Source organism: Lissotriton helveticus, chromosome 1_1 (assembly GCF_964261635.1).
Source record: "Lissotriton helveticus chromosome 1_1, aLisHel1.1, whole genome shotgun sequence".
NCBI lineage: Eukaryota > Metazoa > Chordata > Amphibia > Caudata > Salamandridae > Lissotriton > Lissotriton helveticus.
This window is the reverse complement of record NC_136057.1, coordinates 134,648,658-134,671,578: the sequence shown is the minus strand read 5'-3', so window position 1 is coordinate 134,671,578 and position 22,921 is coordinate 134,648,658. Positions and strand designations below refer to the sequence as shown.

Here is a 22,921-nt window from a genome sequence, read left to right as displayed (position 1 = left end):
CAACTCTCTTACTGGCCTCAGGTTGTGGTGAACTTATCAATTTTGGATTGAGACCCTGGCACTGGAAGTTTATCCTTCCCCATTGTCAAGTCGCAAGAAATAAATGCGCTAGACCACCTCGTAGTAGTCGGTGTGGCACCTTGGGTCACTTCAATGAAAAGGGCGAAGAAAGAGAGAGGGGCATCTCCCTTAGCAAGACCTGGCCCAGGAGGGCAAGAGCCTATATCTCCTCTGACCGCTTATCCCAGGAGGTCCAGGGGCAGCACAAGCAGTTGGGGTAGGGTGTGTCTGGCAACAACCGTGTACAGATGCATAGACTTTTCAACCACCAGAACACATATCCCTAAGGTCACCACCACTGTCAGGAAGATAGGTGGTAATATGGCTATCAGAAAAGAGTGCCGTGCAGACATCGCGTAGGTCAGGCCTAAGGAACACCCTCCCAGTGGCCCCAGCACAGGAGAAAACGTTTTATGAGGGGGAGGAAGGGAGGGCCCCCTCAAGAGACCAGGCCAGAAGCCAAGTCCAAGGAAGACTCCTCAAGGTCAGGCAACCCCCAGGAAAGTTCTAATCTCAGAAGTCCAGGGATGCCTCACCACTTTTGAAGAAATATAGGGGATGCAGACATGGGAAAGGGGGGAAATGAGCAGCAGCAGTACTGCTGCCAAAACCAGCCCCCCAACACTCGACCTGGCATATTCTTGTCCTCGTCGGCAAGGCCTTCCGAGCAGGAGCAATGCATGTACGTTGTTACAACGCATGCTTTTACTACGCATGCCTTTACAACGCAGGTTTTTCAATGCAATTCGTTACAACGACTTGCGTTGGGGGGTGCTGGATAGTGAATAGTTTAATTTACTATTCCAACTCCAGTCCCCGTTGATAGTAGGGAAGGTGTTGGATAGTAAATTAAACTATTACCTATCCTAGAGCGCCCCCCAGTGCAATTCGTTGTGATGACTTGCGTTGAAAAACCTGCGTTGTGAAGGCACTGCGTGGTAAAAGTTGCGTCGTACAGGATGTTTCCCGGAGCAATGGGAGACCAGCCCCATAGATACAGCGGGCAATCCAGTGTCGCGGAGGGCCGGGGGCACTCACCAAGGCCTTTGTGAACCACAGGCACACAGTTGTGTGGTAAATTGCTGCTTCTTTGCCCAGCGGCATTCAGATTCTGGCTCAGCTCAAAAGGAGAGCAGATTGGAGTGTGCAGACACAGCTCCCGCTTGCCACTAAATTAGTTCTCGAGTCCACGGCTTCTCCAGCTCACTTCGACCCTGGGTTGCGAAGCCGGTGCCGAGGTAGACCCATGCACAGAAGACCAGCACCCCCATTTAGCACTGGCTGCTTCCCCCACGCCACACACCTACCGACTCCAGGGCTGCCCCCGGCTGCAGTCTTTGGTGGCAAACAGACTCTGCATTAGATTCCCCAAATACAGGCAGTCACCATTTTAGGTGTCGGAGTAGCGGCATGGCCCACAACAACAAATACACCATTAGTTGTCAGTCACAGGTTGACTGACCCAGACAACGAGGAGGGCTGGGTTGGGGAACTTGAGAAAGTTGAATTGGCGGGAGTAATGTATGGCTACTATGGGGATAGCGATTTTACACCTGTCTGCGTTTGGGCCAGCTACATTATCTCCACCAAACCTACATGACCCCAGAGCGACTGGGTCATGCAGGTATCCTTTCAATCATCAGATGTGCCTGCTGCCAATCTACAATGACAAACTTCTTTCATATGGTTTGGCAATGTCTACAGATTGTTCGATACTGGATCCGGATTAACACTTCCCTTGCGGTAATCTTGGACAAGTCAATCAAATTGACTCCGAAGGGGGCACTGTTGGGAAAAATTGATGACTTTGGAGAGACACAAGGAGACAGAGCTCTGGCAGGGGTAGCAGCCATAGGGGCCAAAAAGGACTTAGCACGATCCTGGAAACAACCGGACCCTCCGCCGAAGCTGGTGCAGTGGCGTGCTGGCATGGACTGGTGTGCCAAACGGGAGGAATGTATCTATATTGCCCAGGGATGTCTGAAGAACTTCTTTAAAATTTGGGGTAAATGGTAGGATTACTATGGTTTGCCCTCTATGGTGGATACTTTGGGCCCGATTGACAGAATGAACTTAAGACTCAATCCTAAACTTACTACTATTTTGGTATTCACAGAAGGCACTTACTACTTTTGGTATTCACAGAAGTTAGGATTTTGTCTTAAGTTAGTCTTAAAACAGACTTAAGACAGACTTAAGACAAACTTAAGACAGACTTAAGACAAAATCCTAACTTCTGTGAATACCAAAAGTAGTAAGTTCATTCTGTGAATGCCAAAAGTAGTAAGTGCATTCTGTGAATACCAAAATAGTAGTAAGTTTAGGATTGAGTCTTAAGTTCATTCTGTGAATCGGGCCCATTGCCATTTAATGTGGTTTGATTTGCGGTGGGCCGAGGTTGAAGAATGGCGGGGGGAGCTTTGTTGTTAATCATGTGATTTTGATTTATTTGTACTACTTTTGTCAAAACCAAATAAAATGTATCAAAAAATGCAATGTATTAGTTCTAGGGAATCTTCCTAGGTGCATCCTAGGACAAATAAATTAAGTCCCATCTTTAATGGTTTGCTCTGGTTTCTCATTCTATATTTATCATGATTCTTTTGGGAAATAATTCTGTACAGCGATTATTACTGGAAAAGAGGCTAACAATAGTCCTCTTTGTGCCCAAATAATGGGAAATGGGAAAAGAGCACACCAATTTTCAAATAGAATCATGTCAATGTATGACATAAGGATGTTCCTGGAGGTGAGTTCTGACAGTGCAGTGCCCGTGAATGTGATATAATACAAAAAAAATATTGAACGACAAAAACACAAAAGAGCTTGCTGATAACTATAGCAAAGTAAATGTTGAATGGCAAACAGTTAACTCAAAGCGATGCACATTTGTAAAGATGTTCAATTAAGCATTTGATTATGAAGACGTCAACGTTTCAACCCGTTTGGTTATATATTGTGGCCAGGTCTTCATCAGGACAGAGACATGGGACACATCGTAAGTAATAAAAAAAGAAAAGTGTTTTCAGTGGTGTGCCTAGCAGAACTGGGCACAGACAAATAATGTATGCTATGTAAAGCTCTCACCTCACAAGTCTTGAGGTAACAATTGGTGAACTATGTGTGTGTTACATCATCAGGTAAAAGAATTCGGCAAGAACCCTTTATTTGTTTTCTCACCTTGGCAGTGCAGTCACACTCCATGGCGCTCTGAGAGAATGATCCACAAACTGTCGCATTGTTCAGAAAACAAATTTATTACTGCAAATAATTTAGCCACATGGGATTGAGGTCAGTGCTGCAGGACAGGGTTTGTTTGTTGGCAGATGTAAGACTATATTGTACAAGTTACTGTTGAACCCTGCGGATGGACTGGATTTGGGGGCTCTGGGCATGGGAGCCCCAGTTTTTCCAGCGCTGATACTGCCCGCTGTGCCGGTCACACTCCATGATGTATTGGTATCCACGATAGCCTGGGTACTGATAGCACACCCACCTGCATGGGAAGGAAAGAACGTGTGTGAGACATGGCAATGTGACACAACCAATGTATGGGAGAGACTATCAAGAGAAGCAATGCCACTTCCTGTTTTACAACAGTAAAGCAAATTTCTTATCCATGTGAATGGTAACACTTTCTCTTTCATGGCACTGACATCACTTCCTTTTTTAAAATATTGATGAGTACTAGCTATAATCATTTGTCTCTGTGGTTCACACTACTGAAGTGACTTCCTGTTTCATATTAGTGATGTTGCTTTAATTTGTTTAGCAGCACTTTTACTTCCTGTTTGACAGCAGGGACATCACTTCCGGTTTCACCCCAATAGTGCTACTGTTGCTGATGTAAATGTGTTGTTTGACATCAGTCACTTTTTTTGCAAAGTATTGACCACAGAGGTATTTGGTTCCCACCTCTCCCCACCCTCTTCAGCTTTGATGCCCCAGTACTCACGCGCCACTCTGCACCCGCATGGATCCGACCTCGTTGTTGCACCAGCCCATGGCCCGCAAGGAGGGGTAGTCATCTTCAAATTCCACGGAGCGGCCCAGGAAGTTCTCATGCTCGTAGATGCTGATGTGGGAGCTTCGGTGGCTCTAAGAGGGGCACAGCAGGAGACAACATGAACACTGGAGAAGGGTGCTCCTGGTCCTTTGTGAAACCCATCCCACCAACTCCCCTGCACTCCACACTGACAACCGGCGCCATGACATCAGTACACCATGAGAGAGCATGAGCATTGGAGAAGGGTGCTTGAGGTCCTTTCTGAAACCCATCCCCTCCGAAACCCACAAGTGCCTTGACTGCAGGAGCGAGCAGGAACATTTGCGAAGGGAGGCCCATGCCCTCTTCAACAGACACCCACATCCAGCGCCTTGACAGTGGATGAGATCATGAACAGTGAAGGGTGATTCAGGTCCATCTAAAAACCGTGCCCCGGACACTTACAGCCAGTGCCTTGACTACAGGAACGGGTGCCCCAGGCTCTTTCTGAAACCCACCCCAGCCCCTCCCCTGCAACCCACACTCACAACCAACACCTTGACAATGTGAGAGAATATGAGCATTGGAGAAGGTTGTTCTAAGTACTTTCTAAAACCTATTCCCCAGACACCCATATATAGCGCCTTGACAACGTGAGAGAGCATGAGTGTAGGAGAGTAGGATCTGATTCTTATAGTTACCCTCACTTTTTGCTGATGTTTAACTGTTTTCAACTTTAGTCTGGGTGGGGCCTCGCTAACTAGGACCCCAGCCTAACTATTTCCTCTCTAAAATGATTGCATGTACTTGAGGTACACCACAGATTGGATTCTGGGGCTATCCTTATAAGTCCCTAGTATATGGTATCCTATATACTCAGGACATAGGTACCCCAGAGGCCTCTCAGGGGCTGCAGCATGTATTATGCCACCCCTGGGAGACCATGCAAAATGATACAACAGGTCTGCTACAGCAGCCTGTGTAAGGTAGTGTATGCACCCCTTACTCAGACATAGGTTTCCTATATCTACCTTATCACTACACATATGAAGCAATCAGTCATCTCTATGGCAGGCCTTATCAATCCTGAAGGCAGGGTGCTGAATTTTGTGTGAGAGGGTACCCATGCATGAGCAGAGCCCCTCTGCAGCCTTCGGAAACTCTCCTCCGGGGTTGTTAGTGATGCAGCCTGGACCATATACTCTTAAGTGCATTATAACCTTGCAGTAAATGCTAACTTTAAAACGGCTGCACAGAACCATGTCGTGTTTGGTGTCAAACACCTTGGAATCATACCTCCACACCAGTATCTGGTGTGGAGGTATGATTCCTCCATGGTAGAACCACTAGTGTGGGGCACTGAGCTACCCGGTACCAGCTTTCCTTAACCCTGTCATCACAAAATGAATGCTGCAGCCACAGACACGAGCCGGCCCTCCTGCTGCTGGACGAAATTCTGGCAGCGCTGTGACAGAAGAACACCAGAGCTGAAATAACCACAGCACGGGTCGATCATTAGTCTAGCATTGAGCAGTCAGCTATAGGTGATCAATAAGAAAGTAATACTATAAATGGAGTCCATAATATTCCCCCACATTCTAGTAAGGGAGACTCAAAGGGCCTGATTTAGATCTCGATGGACGGGTCACTCCTCCACGACGGTGACAGATATCCCCTCCGCCAAAATATAAATCCCACTATATCCTAAGGGATTTAAATTTTGGCAGATAGGATATCCGTCAACGTTGTGACTGAGTTACCCGTCCGCCAAGATCTAAACCAGGCCATTAGGGACTTACTGAGATCTCTGTGGACAGGTTACTCCATTCCAACTGTAATGAGTATCGCATCTGCTGAAATATAAATCCCGTTATATCATATACGATTTATATTTCGAAGGACGGGATTTCCATCACTGTTGTGACGGAGTTAACCGTCCGTCAAGATCTAAACCAGGCCATTAGGGCCAGGTTTAGATCTCTGCAGACAGGTTACACCATCCCAATGGTGACGGATATCGTATCCACTGAAATACAAATTCTGTTCTATCCTATACGATTTATATTTCTGAAGACGGTATATACGTCACCATTGTAACAGATTTTTTCCCGTCCAACAAAATCTAAATCAGGCCCTCAGTCCATCCTGGCCCGAATCTCAAGCTCAGAGCAATCCATGCTGCTTTCCTGCAACGAGGACCTCGAGATTGAGAAAGACCGTGAGTGTCACCTTTGACGAGGCTCTACTCCATATCGAGACTGAACCACCATTTTTTCTGCAGTTTTACATAGCGCGGACTCGATCTGAATGTATTGGAGCACTTTACATGAGCACCAGTTACATTAAACAAGAACACATTCATCTTTTTATTTTTGTTTTGTTGACACGGGGAGATGAAGAGATTTGCCTAGAATCGCAGGATGCTGAGCCAACGCTGAGGCTCAAACCTAGTTGTTTCCCAGTTCCAAAGTCAGCAGCTCTGGTTCTAACACACCATCCTCTCCTCTGTGGACTTTGAGGATAGACCGGTGTCTTTGCAATTCGAGGGTTACAGAAATGTTCTGCTAACCCCTCACTAGCCTTAAACACGTGGGCCAGTAAATTCACCCTGCCTTCATTTATTTTTATTAATATAAACCACTATTGTTTCAGATTGAACCTTTTCTTAGCACAACCCTTTCAACATTTTCACTGATTTGGGGGCCCTACTCTTTAACCCAGGGCTATCTGCTAAAACTGCTGGAGTCCTGGACTCACGCCTGACGCTCATACGTGTTGGGCGGGGTTGAAGGGCTGCCAGTTTACGGAAGGGCCACAGGTAGCCGTGGACCATTAATCTGACTCCGGGATGTTACATTACCTATTTTGGCTCACAGTTCTCAGGTGGGTGCAAACCGGGTATCTGAAGGACTCAATCTCTCTGTCACTCGCGTGGTTAAGGCTGCCGTTCACGTAGTGCTCTTTTGGGGGAGGGTGTGACCAGTGGAACACGCCAAGCCCTGTCACTGAGGATGTAAATGTTGCCCTGGTGACCATCTGCACTGTAAGTGGCTTGTCAGGGGTGCTAAGCGCTATATAAATGTATTTTTAATAAAAGGGAGTACCCTTCCATGTTTCTGTGAAGCTGCAGTAATCTCGATCTCTGACAGAGGGCGCTCATTCAGTAGTATAGTGCCACACCACTCCCCAGTCACTGTGGAAAGTGTTGTGTTTACACCCTCCTGCAGGGGGCGCTCACAAGCCATGTGGCTCTGCATGAGGGTTGTGGAAGTTGCTGTTCTCAGTCTTTTTCTTTCCAATGGCGGCTGTTCATGGCCCAGGTCACACTCAGGCTGCCTGTAGCGTTAAGCTCACTTGCAAGGGATGTCATGCATGCAGTGACAGAGCCACGCCCCTTTACGTGGAGCCATGGAAGCTGCTGTGCTGACACGCTCCTGTAGAGGGTGCTCATGCAAGGGCGCAGGCGGCTCCTTCTTAGGGTCCTGTGAAAGCTGCAGCACTCATGCCAGCCAGGGTTGTCTGGCATCTTCTCCATAGAAAATTCTGTCCATTTGTTCATGTTTTAAGATTCTGCAAAGGCCCGGACATGATCTTTAAACAGAACTTTATTAAAAATTGCCTGTATTAATTTTAAACATGACCTTTCTGTCTTTGTTTAATCATTAGTCAGGGATCATTAAGCGAGCTCCAAAGCATAATTTAAAGTGTTTTTGCTTCTTTTATTTACTATTTTAAGTCTATACTGATAAGGAGGAAAATACTGGCTTTAGATGATCTTCCTAATTTTTATGCAAAGTGCGACATTAAAAGAATGCTTATGCTTGTGTAAAAACGGAGAGGTGGCATCCCAGGGGCGTTCTTTCATGGCACCGCTCACATTATTCCCTCTTGGCTGCTGAGATGCTGCTTAAAGCGCCAGCTCACCCTTTCCATGAATAGTGTCACAGGCCTCGCCCTCCACAAGGAGCTGTGAAAACTGCTCTGCTCCCTGTCCGCTAGAGGGCGCTGATAGAGTGGCATTGCCCATGTCCCTTCTCAGTGGCGAGTAAGCTGCAGTACTCACATTCTCCTGCAGGGGGCGCTGATGCACTGGAAGAGCTCCCTTTGTATTTTTAACGCCTTGCGCGCTGTGATAATTATCCCGCTGTCGTATGACGGCCGGGGGCTGTCCTGAGCACCGAAGGGGTTAATTATTTTTGGGATACATGAGAACATTTTGAGGGTCCAGCCTAGAAAGCACCCAAAAATTAGGAGGGCGGGAACGCCCTGGGTACTCACCGCCGAGAAGACGGGCCGGAAGGACATGAGGCGCTCCACGTGGTAGGCGTTGCTCCCGCTCCAGCTGTCCCAGCGGGGGTACTCGCCCCGCTCCAGGATGAACTGCTGCCCCTCGAAGCCGTGGTGCTCAAAGCCCACCCAGCTGTGGGAGGGGGATGGGGGGAGAGAGGGAAAGCGTGAGATGTCAGGGTTCACACAGGAGGGAGAGGAAACAAGAGAAAAGGCAGGAGCAGACAGGGATAGAGTGAAGGACAGAAAGAGAAGAGAGGAAGAGACGAGAATAGGACGTGGAAGGGAGAATGGAAAGCAGGGATCATAAAGGAAAGCGGGGAGAGGTAGAGAGATGGAGAGAGGACAAAAGTAGAGAATGAACGGGAAGCACATCAAGTAGAAAGAAAACAAAAGACAGACACCAGCTGAGTAAGTAATTGATGCCATATAAGACAAGAGAAAGTGAACAAGAAAAGCAGAAAAAGGAAACAATAGAAAGATAGTGCATGTTCAAAAATCAACACATCATAAAATAATGTATCAATGAAGTTACTTCTATCTGTAGTGAACACACCATCAAATAATTTTGTAATGAAGTTGCTTTTGTCTGTGACCTAAATCACAGCTGTACCCAAAGAAACCCTGCACACAAAGTGCTTGGATACCATGTGTGTTTTGGATGTTTTGGATACATACATATATTTAATATATGTTATATAATGTGTGTTACTTTTAGCATAAAGCCATTTAAAACCATCTCGTAAAGTATTACATCTTAGACAATAGTAGTTTAATTGAATGGGGCTTCTAAGAGCTATAAAAAAAAGGTTGCATGACCCCAGGGCATAAATTCTTATCCCCATGAAAAATAAGGTGCAAACGTGCCACGCTATGAGGACTTCCCTCCCCCATGGCAGACAGCCCTCTTCATCAGAACAGAGAACCCCCTCCCTCTGCCACCGGGCAGAACAAGCATTTTCAAAGCCAATAGTTTGGACTTATATTTTAATCCTGACGAAAACAATATAAACAATCTTGATGTATTAAGAAGACCATTAATTAACACAAGGGAACCCAACTGGTTTGCTGAGGACCGTGGGTAGTTACTGTTATCAAAGACAAAGGTCCTTAGCTTACATATTTTGCAAGGAAAAAGATACAATATAGACCATGATAGGCGACTATATGTGTCACTGTCCAGCCGGACAGGATATTTTTATTTTCAAGAAATAAGACTTGTAGTTCAAAGATAAGTCAACAGGCACAATCCTGTACCAAAGAAATTCAGAGAACATACAAGGTGTTCGAAAGTTTTAAAGCAGGCAAACAAATGAGAAAAGAAATGAGCAACATTGGCCACTTTTAAATCAGTGTTCAATTGAAGTAGTGCCAAAGAAGGCACCAGACACAACAGAGTTTAACATAATAGTTTGGTTGTGAAGGTGCTTTACAAAAGTCGACGTTTCGATCCCCTATGCTCAATTGTTTGGGATCATCATCAGGACTGACATATTATACAGCTTTTGCCTGACAATTTAACATACACGAAATTTAACCGCCTGTGAGAAGGGGAGAAAAAGAGAAAAAGGTAGGTAGCTTTAGAAAGTTATGTACTCAACCTGGAAATTTAAGAAAAGAAAATTACTCCTGAATGTCCAAGTGTTTCAAAGGACCATTATACTTATTCGGATTCGACTTACTGGTGCCTAATATGTTGTGTACCACTCGTGAGGGGCCGGTCGGAGTGAATGTGACTTATGTGACTGTGTAGAGAACCACTCTACTGGCTATGTACAATTTAGAAAAATACTTTTTCTATTACCATTCAGCCTTTGTGAATCAACAATTATTTGTACCCTCCGTGGAGAGTCAATTTCCTGGCTATGAACACAATTGGGACAGTTACTATTTCATTATACATTGGACCTTGGTCGATCACCTTTTATTTACCCCTTGGTTGAGAAACATTCTTCTACCTATGGACACATTTAAAAACCATTTTGAACGTATTTTATGCTCATTATATCTTTTGAATCATCCATTATTTGGCCCCTTGGTAGCACACTAAAAACACTGTTTACGTTTATGCTATAGGTTTAGAACCGATTTAAATAGTACTCCTTGACATGCACTTACACCCGTTATGTGACGCTGCTAACATGCATCGGGTTGCAATCGCGGGTTTGTACAAGTTGAAGGGCTTACCCTGAATGGGGTTAATTAGTACCAATTCAACCAGGTGGTATTATTGCCGACCTGAAAATGAGAAGCGGGGAGAATGGTCAAGGTGAGCCCCGAGCGGGAGCGGAGGCCTGAGTTCAGAGCGCGGCGCGGGCTAAGGTTTACCTGGGCGCAGTCCTTCTGGATTAAGGACTTCTGTGGAGAATCAGACAGGCGGTGTGTTTATGCCGACCTGGAATGGAGAAGGGTGGAATGGTCAGGGGGAGCCCCGTGCGTGAGCGGAGGCTTGAGTTCAGAGCGCGGTGCGAGCTAAAGTTTACCTGGGCGCAGTCCTTCTGGAGTAAGGACCTCTGTAGCGATGGCTTGGGGCAGGTTAGATTAGCCGGATAATCCTAGGGAAGAAGGGGGGTGACAAGAAGGCGGATCAGTACCGCGTCCAGTTGCCCAGACTGCGTTTACAGTCCGTAGCGTTCTGGTGTGGTGCGGGTCTTACCGTGCGGAGGGTTTTGCAACGATGTGCAGTACCGGAGCTGGCGGAGCGGTGTCCTTCTTTCAGCTACCGTCTTAGTCAGAGACGCGTGCTTAAATACATTAATGCCGAATGAAATTGGAAAGAGAAAATGGATCGGCGTTGGCCGCCATCTTGATGAGGGAATGCGTGGGCATTCAGTCGCGCCATTTTGGGAGGGGATTCATGAATGTGAAACAGTGTACAATATTTACATTTGGTGGTGACTTAACGTGAAAGTTAAATTAGTGAATTGTGCGGGCGGCGCTGCCCGCACAATTCACTAATTTAATTTTCACGTTAAGTCACCACCAAATGTAAATATTGTACACTGTTTCACATTCGTGAATCCCCTCCCAAAATGGCGCGACTGAATGCCCACGCATTCCCTCACCAAGATGGCGGCCAACGCCGATCCATCTTCTCTCTCCGTCTCACAATTGTGAATCCCCTCCCAAAATGGCGCGACTGAATGCCCACGCATTCCCTCATCAAGATGGCGGCCAACGCCGATCCATTTTCTCTTTCCAATTTCATTCGGCATTAATGTATTTAAGCACGCGTCTCTGACTAAGACGGTAGCTGAAAGAAGGACACCGCTCCGCCAGCTCCGGTACTGCACATCGTTGCAAAACCCTCCGCACGGTAAGACCCGCACCACACCAGAACGCTACGGACTGTAAACGCAGTCTGGGCAACTGGACGCGGTACTGATCCGCCTTCTTGTCACCCCCCTTCTCCCCTAGGATTATCCGGCTAATCTAACCTGCCCCAAGCCATCGCTACAGAGGTCCTTACTCCAGAAGGACTGCGCCCAGGTAAACTTTAGCTCGCACCGCGCTCTGAACTCAAGCCTCCGCTCACGCACGGGGCTCCCCCTGACCATTCCACCCTTCTCCATTCCAGGTCGGCATAAACACACCGCCTGTCTGATTCTCCACAGAAGTCCTTAATCCAGAAGGACTGCGCCCAGGTAAACCTTAGCCCGCGCCGCGCTCTGAACTCAGGCCTCCGCTCCCGCTCGGGGCTCACCTTGACCATTCTCCCCGCTTCTCATTTTCAGGTCGGCAATAATACCACCTGGTTGAATTGGTACTAATTAACCCCATTCAGGGTAAGCCCTTCAACTTGTACAAACCCGCGATTGCAACCCGATGCATGTTAGCAGCGTCACATAACGGGTGTAAGTGCATGTCAAGGAGTACTATTTAAATCGGTTCTAAACCTATAGCATAAACGTAAACAGTGTTTTTAGTGTGCTACCAAGGGGCCAAATAATGGATGATTCAAAAGATATAATGAGCATAAAATACGTTCAAAATGGTTTTTAAATGTGTCCATAGGTAGAAGAATGTTTCTCAACCAAGGGGTAAATAAAAGGTGATCGACCAAGGTCCAATGTATAATGAAATAGTAACTGTCCCAACTGTGTTCATAGCCAGGAAATTGACTCTCCACGGAGGGTACAAATAATTGTTGATTCACAAAGGCTGAATGGTAATAGAAAAAGTATTTTTCTAAATTGTACATAGCCAGTAGAGTGGTTCTCTACACAGTCACATAAGTCACATTCACTCCGACCGGCCCCTCACGAGTGGTACACAACATATTAGGCACCAGTAAGTCGAATCCGAATAAGTATAATGGTCCTTTGAAACACTTGGACATTCAGGAGTAATTTTCTTTTCTTAAATTTCCAGGTTGAGTACATAACTTTCTAAAGCTACCTACCTTTTTCTCTTTTTCTCCCCTTCTCACAGGCGGTTAAATTTCGTGTATGTTAAATTGTCAGGCAAAAGCTGTATAATATGTCAGTCCTGATGATGATCCCAAACAATTGAGCATAGGGGATCGAAACGTCGACTTTTGTAAAGCACCTTCACAACCAAACTATTATGTTAAACTCTGTTGTGTCTGGTGCCTTCTTTGGCACTACTTCAATTGAACACTGATTTAAAAGTGGCCAATGTTGCTCATTTCTTTTCTCATTTTTTTGCCTGCTTTAAAACTTTCGAACACCTTGTATGTTCTCTGAATTTCTTTGGTACAGGATTGTGCCTGTTGACTTATCTTTGAACTACAAGTCTTATTTCTTGAAAATAAAAATATCCTGTCCGGCTGGACAGTGACACATATAGTCGCCTATCATGGTCTATATTGTATCTTTTTCCTTGCAAAATATGTAAGCTAAGGACCTTTGTCTTTGATAACAGTATTAAGAAGACCAAACACATTTTGTTACTGTACACAATACAATACATCTATGAGGTGTAGAGTGTAATGTGTGAGGGTTCAGTGTATGTTTGAGATATAAATAGTCCCTCCTACATTTCAAGTGCTTTAGAGGTCTGTATGATTCATCAGTGCCTCTTACATGAGGTGAGTGAAGTAATCCTCTAGGAGGAGCTAGACTCCACTGTGTGTATATTTCCAAAAATTGTTAATAGGGTAGAACTACCACTATCTTCAAGCCAAACTTAAAAAGCATCCCAGCACTACATTGTGAGAATATCGCCCTGCTTCAGGGCTTTGAGTGGGCCAGGTCTCACCGGGTCTGAGCACCGGCAGTTTTTTAAAGGGGCCTCGAAACGGATCTCTATCGGGCTCTGTTTTGTGCCCTGGCACAGGCGGTCCGTTTTTTTCATGACTGCAGTGACAGCAGGCACATATGTGCGCTGCTCACTTCTCTCTAGTGTAGAAGTTACGGCATGACGTCGAGCCAGGTGAGCGTTGTAGGGGAAGGGAAATCACTTAAAGAGAGTCATTTTCTCTCTGGATTTCCCTTCTCTTTTTTAAACTCTGGAGCAGCAACATTGTTGTGGGGTCACCATGGCTTTAAGTTGACGCTCTTTCAATTATATTCAAGCCATAGTTGCTGCGTATTTATATTATGCAATTAACAACCATTGACAAAGCCAAAAGTCCTGACTTGTTGTAGGTATTACTTGTTGTATCATATATCAAGATGCAATGACAGAAACAGCTAAATACAAGTGGGGCGGCACACTATGCTAATCACATATATTTAGCTTACTTGTTTTTAAGCCACGCCCTTAATTACATTGTCCACGCCTCTTTGAGAGACCCTCCAGTTTTTTCATCCAACTTAAGCCCTGCCCTGCTTGGTCAATGTCCCAAGATAAGGAGGGAGACCTAAGACGACATCAAGAAGTGAAAGTGAGATCATGTATTCCACTATTTATTTTACACTTCTGGACTGGCCGTGTTGTCCGAATTTGAATTTTAGGTAAGCACGCTAAATGATGTTCACCGATCATCTGTTCTCCCAGGTTAGAAAAAACCCATCGCTAAATTCAAATGCAGAGTTCCTAGTAGTACCCTTTTTAACCACGTGGTGGCAGAAGAGGACAATGTATCGGTGCACTCTTTCAATAACAAGGCCAGACACAAAATGATTTCCGTTTTATAAGTAATTGGGAAACTGCAAACTCGTCCAGCTCAGTAATGCAGACTTATGCAGCCATTATCAAAATATCCAAATTACATTTGCTGGGAATTAAGAAATCTGCGGGGGATTAAGAATTTTGCGTTTTCCAAAAATAAAATATAAACACGGGGGCATATTATCAACAGGCGATACATTATCGCCGCTTTTATCGGCAGGAAACTGCCGATAAAGCGGCGATAATGGCCTTGATAATATGCTCTATGAATTCCAATCGAAGCCCATGTTAGATGTGAACACATCTAACATGGGCTTCGATTGGAATTCATAGAGCATATTATCAAGGCCATTATCGCCGCTTTTATCGGCAGTTTCCTGCCAATAAAAGCGGCGATAATGTATCGCCTGTCCTTGATAATATGCCCCACGGTATTTACCGAGTCGTCCTGCTCTTTTCCCTAAAAGTGGGTAAAATAGATCCCTCTAGTGAACCTCAACGAGGGCCAGACACGTCTGTGATTGTTGAATATCTTTGAGAGGTGCACGTCTTTGCCTGACAATCCGAGTTTAAAGGGATTCTGCCTTAAAAGTTAATTATTTTGAGCGTTTCCTGGCCCGTGAATGTTAAAATTAGGGCCTGTTCTGGTTAAAATGCACATGCCCTTGGCTTCCATCGGCGCCTCTTTTCAGGAGGGAAATAATCACTCGACGAAAGCCATATCTACTGCACCGTTCAGAATATGCCTTTTTCCCACCATTTCATACATTTTTATTATAGTCGCAGATGTTTTTCTTTGAACGGAACGGGAGCATTTATTTCCCAATTTTTCGTACATAGGCGAATATCTCCCAGGCCCTTCCTCAGTGTTTCTGTAGCATTATGAGAGGAAACCCCCCGTCAGATTTCTACAACGTGCACGTTTTTGAAAACATTCAAGTAAAATCCTTTTCTTCCCCAATGTTGCATCATGTGTAATAACATTTCTTTTATCGCCCCAACTTTTTAAAATACTTTGAAGTTTTTTTTTATAACCTAACTTTTATTACGCTTTAATTAAAAATCAGTTTGTGATACATTATGTGTATTATCTTTTGACTGCCCATTCACTTTTACCTAAAATGTTTGATTTAATAACGTTCTGGTAACATGTCAATTTTTCCCCAAAATGTTTTCCTTTATGTACTCTACTCCAATTATTTTACGACTTTCCACCTCTATTGTTTACATTTAAAATTCCACTTTTTTGTCCTAAAATTATTTTGCTTAGAGTAGCTTATCTAAACACTGAGGGGCAGATTTGCAAGCCCCTTGCGCCAATTTTGCGTCATTTTTAATATGGGGAAAATGACGCAAAAGTTGCGCAAGGGGCTTGTAAATCTGCCCCTGATTTTTTTCGGAATGATTTGCATCTTTGTTTAGTCATAAGAGAATGTGGCCTGTATCAGAAAACTAAGGTGAAAGTTACATTTCCCCTAAGACAGACATACACACACATATTTGAAACCCATTGTAAAGGTAGTTCAGCCCTTCCCACACTCACGCTCCGCACTCCACGCGCAGCGAGCGCACGTTGGTGAACCCGCGCTCTTGGATGTTGTGACACTCAGAGGTGAACTCCTGACAGTTTCCCTGGAAGTCTTCCTGCTCCCAGACCAGGATCTGAGGAGAGAGGGAGAAGGTTATAGGTGGAAGGGATGTGCTCTGATGCAGGAGATGCAGGGGTTAATTTGTGCCAGGGCCCTTGTCAGGAGGATACGCAGCTTGCACCACCCATTGCCCCTGCCAGCGCAGCCAATTACAGTGCCAACACAACTGCCAACCATTATACACCTGCAATTGTGAGAGTTCAGACTATTCAAGACCCCAAAGCTGCAAGAATGGTTGGGGGGGGGGGGGGGGGGGGAGGAGCACGTATTAGTGACTGTTATGTATAGTCAGTTAATAAACATCTATTGTTGTGCTCATGTTCAAATTTGGCAGACAGCGCCACCATGTGGCAGACTGTCACAAGCGCCGGTGCTAAGAATTAAGTGCCAATGCCGAGCACCGGATACAACTGGCTCAAATTGAGCACTGGGAGATGTGCCCTAGTGTAAGAGATGTGGTGTGCCACAGGAGAACAGATGAGTTCTGGTGAAAAATATGTTCTGGTGGAGGAGATGTGATGTGCTATGCTTTTAAGTGTCACACAAACGTCTCCAGAAATTCTGAATGTAACTGGAAATACAATATGAGTTTTAGCTAAAATATTTTGAAAGGGACTGCAATGCATATTTACTAGAAATTCGTTTATCGTCTGGTGCTGTGGTATCAGTAACACTAAGATCCAGCCAGGACCATTACTTTAACTGACTGGTGCTTTCTGGGAGTTGTAGTTCTGGTTCGCTACAGTTGAACCAAGTTGGGCTAAGTAGTTGTCGAGATAATGGCTTGTAGAGGAAACACTGGACTGGAATACGGTGCCCCTGATGACATGGAGTCAGCTGGTCACCTTATCTACATGAGGTCACGTTAGAAAGGGTACTTGGGGGCTGGGGAGAGATACCTCGCCTGCAGAAAGCAAAATAAATGCTGCTTATTCTAAATAATTAGAAATAACTAAGAGGAACTCTGATGCAGACAGATCCAAACGCCCCTCTAGATTGGCGCCCTGGGAATGGGCCCAGCTTGCCCCTCCCAAAAGCTGGCTCTGACCATAGTGTCTGTGTTACGTTACCCAACTCACTCCTTCAGTCACGGGGGTGATGAAAGGATGAGACGGCCCCTCACATCAGAACACGGGTCTCTGAAGTTGATGTATGGAGCCACTGAACTATTTTTCTGGGGTTGGAACCTGGGCCCTGTTTGCTAAGGATGCATCTCTGCAGCAGGTGCATCAACCTGCTTTGCTCTCCTAACGCAGGGAGTGGTAGCCCCAATGCCCATTCCATCAGTGGCCTCTTTTTCTTAACAGAATCTGTTAATTTATTCTGAACTATTTTGACTGCCCTGTGCAGCCTCCCTTCGCCATCCCGAGCAGTCAGCAGCGCCCCTGTGTGTTTTCATGCCCCCTGAACCCCCCCCCCCCCCCGCCCCCCCGCCGCCCTGACGTTTCGTACCTTCCAGAAGGGGGAGAAGCCCATGGTCAGGTCCGGCTGAGAGGTCCTTGTTCGGAGCATCTTCGATTGTCTGTGGAAAGCAGAGGAACAGGGGTTATTACTCCTATAAATGCGCTGGGGTGCACAACACAAACTCGTGGCATGTGAATGATGTGTTACTACATAGACCTCCGGTTATCGACCTCGAAAGGATGAAAGGTTTAGTTTTCCCTACTCAGGGCACAAGTCCAAAAAAGAAGTGGGGGGACTAGCCAAGTTAGGCAGTATGCAGGAGACATCATCGCACGTGATATCAAAGTGTATGACATCACACGTGGTATCACAGGAAATGGCATCACAACCCATGACCTCACAGGACGTGACATCACAAGAAGTGACATCCGATCTTAAGACCTCACACATATGTTTAGCAGGTCTATCATGAGTACATTTGAGCGCATTACAACATTTAAGAAATGAGATTATGCGTCGGGGATGTGCCAAAAAAGAGACGCGACCCTGATGCAAAATTTGGGCCTCAATTTATACATTGAGGGCCTCATTTATGAGGCATTGGCGTAGGTCTCCTTGCTGTGCTGCTTTATGCCAATGTGAAAGGGCAGGTATGTACTGTATTTATGGAATACGGTGCATACCTGTCCTCCCCCTTGCGCTGGCGCAGAATTTGCTGCCTAGCACCAACGTAGGCATCCCTGCACCATGGTGCAAGGGAGCCTTGGTTGCAGGCAGGATTGTTTATGTGCAGGAAGGGGCACTTTCTCTCACAAAAACAATTCAGAGAGGCGTTTTCCTCTTTCTAAACGTCATACTTTGTTATGGTGCACACACACACACACACACACACACTCGCCCCTTTGGCAACCTCTCGACCCCAGAACAAAGACACGTCCCCCCCAGGCGACAAGCCTCGTGCTCAAGAGGGCTCCCCTCAGGCTTTGGTGCGATCTCACCTGGCAATGTTTATTTATGGAACCCCCAGATTCACTCAAGAGATCCCAGCGGATCCCAGTGTCGGTAACGACAGCCAGTCCATTCTAGAGGGGACAAGGCCAGTACCCCTCTGTAAGACCCTGAGCCATCTGGATCTATATGTGATAGGGCCAGTACCCCTCTGTAAGCCTCTGAGCCATCAGGTTCTATAGGTGATAGGATCTGCACCCCTCTGTTAATCCCCTGAGCCATATGGTTCTATAGGTGAAAGGGTCAGTACCCTTCTATTAATCTTCTGAGCCATGCGGTCATAAACGTGACAGGCTCAGGACCATTCTGTGAATCCCTCAACCATCCGGTTCTATAGGTGACAGGCTCTGCACCCCCCTGTTAATCCCCCATTCTTGAGGGGACTGGCTCTGTAGTCCTGTACCACCCAGCTCTGGAGGTGATAGGCTCTGTATCCCTGTACCACCCATTGCTAGAGGTGAAAGGCTCTGTATTCCTGTAAAACCCAGTGATAGAGGTGAAAGGACCTGTAGTCCTGTACCGCCCATTGCTAGAGGTGAAACGCTCTGTAGTCCTGTACCACCCAGCTCTGGAGGTGATAGGCTCTGTATCCCTGTACCACCCATTGCTAGAGGTGAAAGGCTCTGTATTCCTGTAAAACCCAGTGATAGAGGTGAAAGGACCTGTAGTCCTGTACCACCCATTGCCAGAGGTGAAAGGCTCTGTAGTCCTGTACCGACCATTGCTAGAGGTGAAACGCTCTGTAGTCCTGTACCACCAGTGCCGAAGGTGAAAGGCCTCTCTATTCCTTTACTACCCATTGCCAGAGGTGAAAGGCTCTGTAGTCCTGTACCACCCATTGCTAAAGGTGAAAGGCTCTGTAGTCCTGTACCGCCCATTGCTAGAGGTGAAAGGCTCTATATTCCTTTACCACCCAGTGCCGGAGGTAAAAGGTTCTCTATTCCTTTACCACCCAGTGCCGGAGGTGAAAGGCTCTGTAGTCCTGTACCACCCATTGCTAGAGGTGACAGGCTCTGTAGTCCTGTACCCCCCATTGCTGGAAGTGAAAGGCTCTCTATTCCTTTACCACCCAGTGCCGGAGGTGAAAGGCTCTCTATTCCTTTACCACCCAGTGCCGGAGGTGAAAGGCTCTGTAGTCCGGTACCCCCCATTGCTAGAGGTGAAAGGCTCTCTATTCCTTTACCACCCAGTGCCAAAGGTGAAAGGCTCTCTAAACCTTTAACACTTAGTGCCGGAGGTGAAAGGCTCTGTAGTCCTGTACCACCCATTGCTAGAGGTGAAAGGCTCTCTATTCCTTTACCCCCCAGGCCGGAGGTGAAAGGCTTGCTATTCCTTTACCAAACTGTGCCGGAGGAGAAAGGCTCTGTATCCCTGTATCACCCAGTGATAGAGGTGAAAGGCTCTTTATCACTGTACCGCCCAGCTCCGGAGGTAAACAGCTCTGTATCCCTGTACCGCCCATTGCTAGAGGTGAAATGACCTGTAGTCCTGTACCACCCATTGCTAGAGGTGAAAGGCTCTGTATCCCTGTATCACCCAGTGATAGCGGTGGAAGGCTCTTTATCCCTGTACCTCCCAGCTCTGGATGTGAAAGGCTCTGTATCCCTGTGCAGCCCATTGCTAGAGGTGAAAGGACCTGTAGTCCTGTACCACCCATTGCTAGAGGTGAAAGGCTCTGTATCCCTGTATCACCCATTGCTAGAGGTGTAAGGCTCTGTAGTCCTGTACCGCCCATTGCTAGAGGTGAAAGGCTCTGTAGTCCTGTACCACCTATTGCTAGAGGTGAAAGGCTCTCGATTCCTTTACCACCCAGTGCTGGAGGTGAAAGGCTCTGTATCCCTGTACCACCCAGTGCCGTAGGTGAGAGGCTCTGTATCCCTGTACCACCTATAGCTAGAGGTGAAAGGCTCTCGATTCCTTTACCACCCAGTGCTGGAGGTGAAAGGCTCTGTATTCCTGTACCACCCAGTGCCGTAGGTGAGAGGCTCTGTATCCCTGTACCACCCAGTGCCAGAGGTGAAAGGCTCTCTATTCCTGTACCACCCAGTGCTGGAGGTTAACGGCTCTCTATTCCTGTACCACCCAGTGCTGGAGGTTAACGGCTCTCTATTCCTGTACCACCCAGTGCTGGAGGTGAAAAGACTGTATCCCTGTAACACCCAGTGATAGCCGTGAAAGCTCTCTATCCCTGTACTACCCAGTGGTGGGGATGAAAAGTTCTGCATTCCTGTACCACCCAGTGCTAGATTTGAAAGGTTCTCTATTCCTTTAGTACACAGTGCTAGAGCTCAACAGTTGTTTATCCCTGGCTACCCAATGCTGGAAGGGAAAGGCTCTGTATCCCTGACCCACCAAGTTCTGGAGGTGAAAGGTACTACACAGTACTGCAGCTCTGTGTCAGCAAGAATGATTGTGGGAGTCCACTGAGCACCCATTTCCTACAGGTGAGTGACTTCTCATCCGGTCCTACAGGAGTCTGGTAGTCAGTACACCGGTCCACCTTATGCCTTACAGGTAGATGGCAGCCCTGAGACCCATGCTCTGGGCATCACAGGCCGAGCCTGTCCTCTCAGCCCTTCCGAGCCTATAGGCGCTTTGCTGTCTTGTTATCTGAGCCCCCTGTGTCTGTGCTAGTCCCACGGTGTCCTGTGATGCCATTTACATAGCTCCTAGTACAGCTAGTGCCCTTTCTAGGCGCTGGGCTGATGAGTCGTATGGATGGACGAGTCTACACCAGAAGTGTCGAGCACTGAGTCAAAAGCAGAGGGTGTTGCCCAGTGAGCTCGCCGCCTTGCTCCCCGGTGGTCTAGCGCCTAGCGGTGGCCCACCCCTCAGGTGAGCTGCAGCCCCCCTTACCTTAGCGGAGTAGCCCTGGAGCGCTTCAGGGGTCTGGCCAGAGAGGTACTCATGCAGCGAGGATCACACGGCTTGTTGGCTGGGGCTTTATATAGAGCGGGCCTCGTGAAAGGGACAGGCGAGGGGCAGGAGAGACTGCCCCTCCAGGGAAGAGTGCGCTCAGCAGATCAGGGGCACGTGGAGGGAGAGAGGGCAGGGCAGAGGGAGGGGCACACGGAGGGAGAGAGGCCAGGGCAGAGGGCAGGGGCACACGGAGGGAGAGAGGCCAGGGCAGAGGCCCGGATGCTGGGGGGCAGTGAGGCAGCATCCATTGGGTAGAAACAGAAGGCTCAGCACTTCTGGCCCCGGCACACACAAAGGGTCGCGAGGCCAGCGTCGAGGGGGGCGTCAGGGCGCAGGGGGCACACAGGGAGGTGAGCTCAGCGAAAGTCGCATAATACACGGATTTGGGAGAAGCTGCCAGTTGCCGGCACGTGGGGAGGAGAGACGACAAAGAATTCACCTGCCCCTGGGTGGGGGCAGAAAACAAAGCACACACTGCGGAGAGAGAGCAATGCAGCAAACACTACACCCAGGACGAGAACAGAGGCGTGCCACCCATCCAACACTGCACACGGGCACAGGGCTGACTACCCACCCACCCCGAGAGGGCACAGGACTGACTACCCATCCACCCACCCACCCAGAGAGGGCACAAGACTGACTACCCACCCACCCAGAGAGGGCACAGGGCTGACTACCCACCCACCCAGAGAGGGCACAGGGCTGACTATCCACCCACCCAGAGAGGGCACAGGGCTGACTACCCACCCACCCCGAGAGGACACAGGACTGACTACCCACCCCCTCAGAGAGGGCACAGGGCTGACTACCTACCCACCCAGAGAGGGCACAGGACTGACTACCCACCCACCCAGAGAGGGCACAGGACTGACTACCCACCCACTCAGAGAGGTCACAGGACTGACTACCCACCCACCCAGAGAGGGTACAGGGCTGACTACCCACCCACCCAGAGAGGGCACAGGACTGACTACCCACCCACCCCGAGAGGGCACAGGACTGACTACTCACCCCCTCAGAGAGGGCACATGACTGACTACCCACCCACCCAGAGAGGGCACAGGACTAGCTACCCACCCACCCAGAGAGGGCACAGGGCTGACTACCCACCCACCCATAGAGGGCACAGGGCTGACTACCCACCCACCCAGAGAGGGCACAGAGCATGGCATGTCTGTCACCCAAACACTGCACACAGGGCACAGGAGGGACCACCCACCCACCTAGGGAGGTCACAAGTTGTGTCTATCACCCAAACCAGGCACCCCAGGCAAAGAACTGACTATCCAACCACTCAGGAGGGCACAGGACGTCCCTTTCACCCAAACACTCTGCTCAGGGCACAGGACTGACCATCCACCCACCCAGAGAAGACACAGAACATGACGCGCCTATCACCCAAACACTGCACAACGGGCACAGGACTGACCAACCAATCATCCAGAGGGCACAAGACGAGCCCATCACCCAAACACTGCCCACAGGGCAGAGGACTGACCATCCACCCACCCAGAGAGGGTACAGGACATGGCAT

General features: G+C 47.7%; 1 protein-coding gene across 1 annotated transcript; it reads right to left on the bottom strand.

Moving 5' to 3' along the window:
- Positions 1-3,296: 3,296 nt before the first annotated feature.
- LOC144768300 (beta-crystallin A1-like) lies at positions 3,297-21,396 on the bottom strand. Its single transcript, XM_078651865.1, has 6 exons — positions 21,325-21,396; positions 17,509-17,578; positions 15,951-16,069; positions 8,324-8,465; positions 4,016-4,158; positions 3,297-3,556 (listed from the first exon to the last, which is right to left on the bottom strand). Exons 1-6 carry the CDS (start codon positions 21,375-21,377, stop codon positions 3,409-3,411), a joined length of 675 nt encoding a protein of 224 aa, XP_078507991.1. The 5' UTR covers positions 21,378-21,396; the 3' UTR covers positions 3,297-3,408.
- Positions 21,397-22,921: the final 1,525 nt, after the last annotated feature.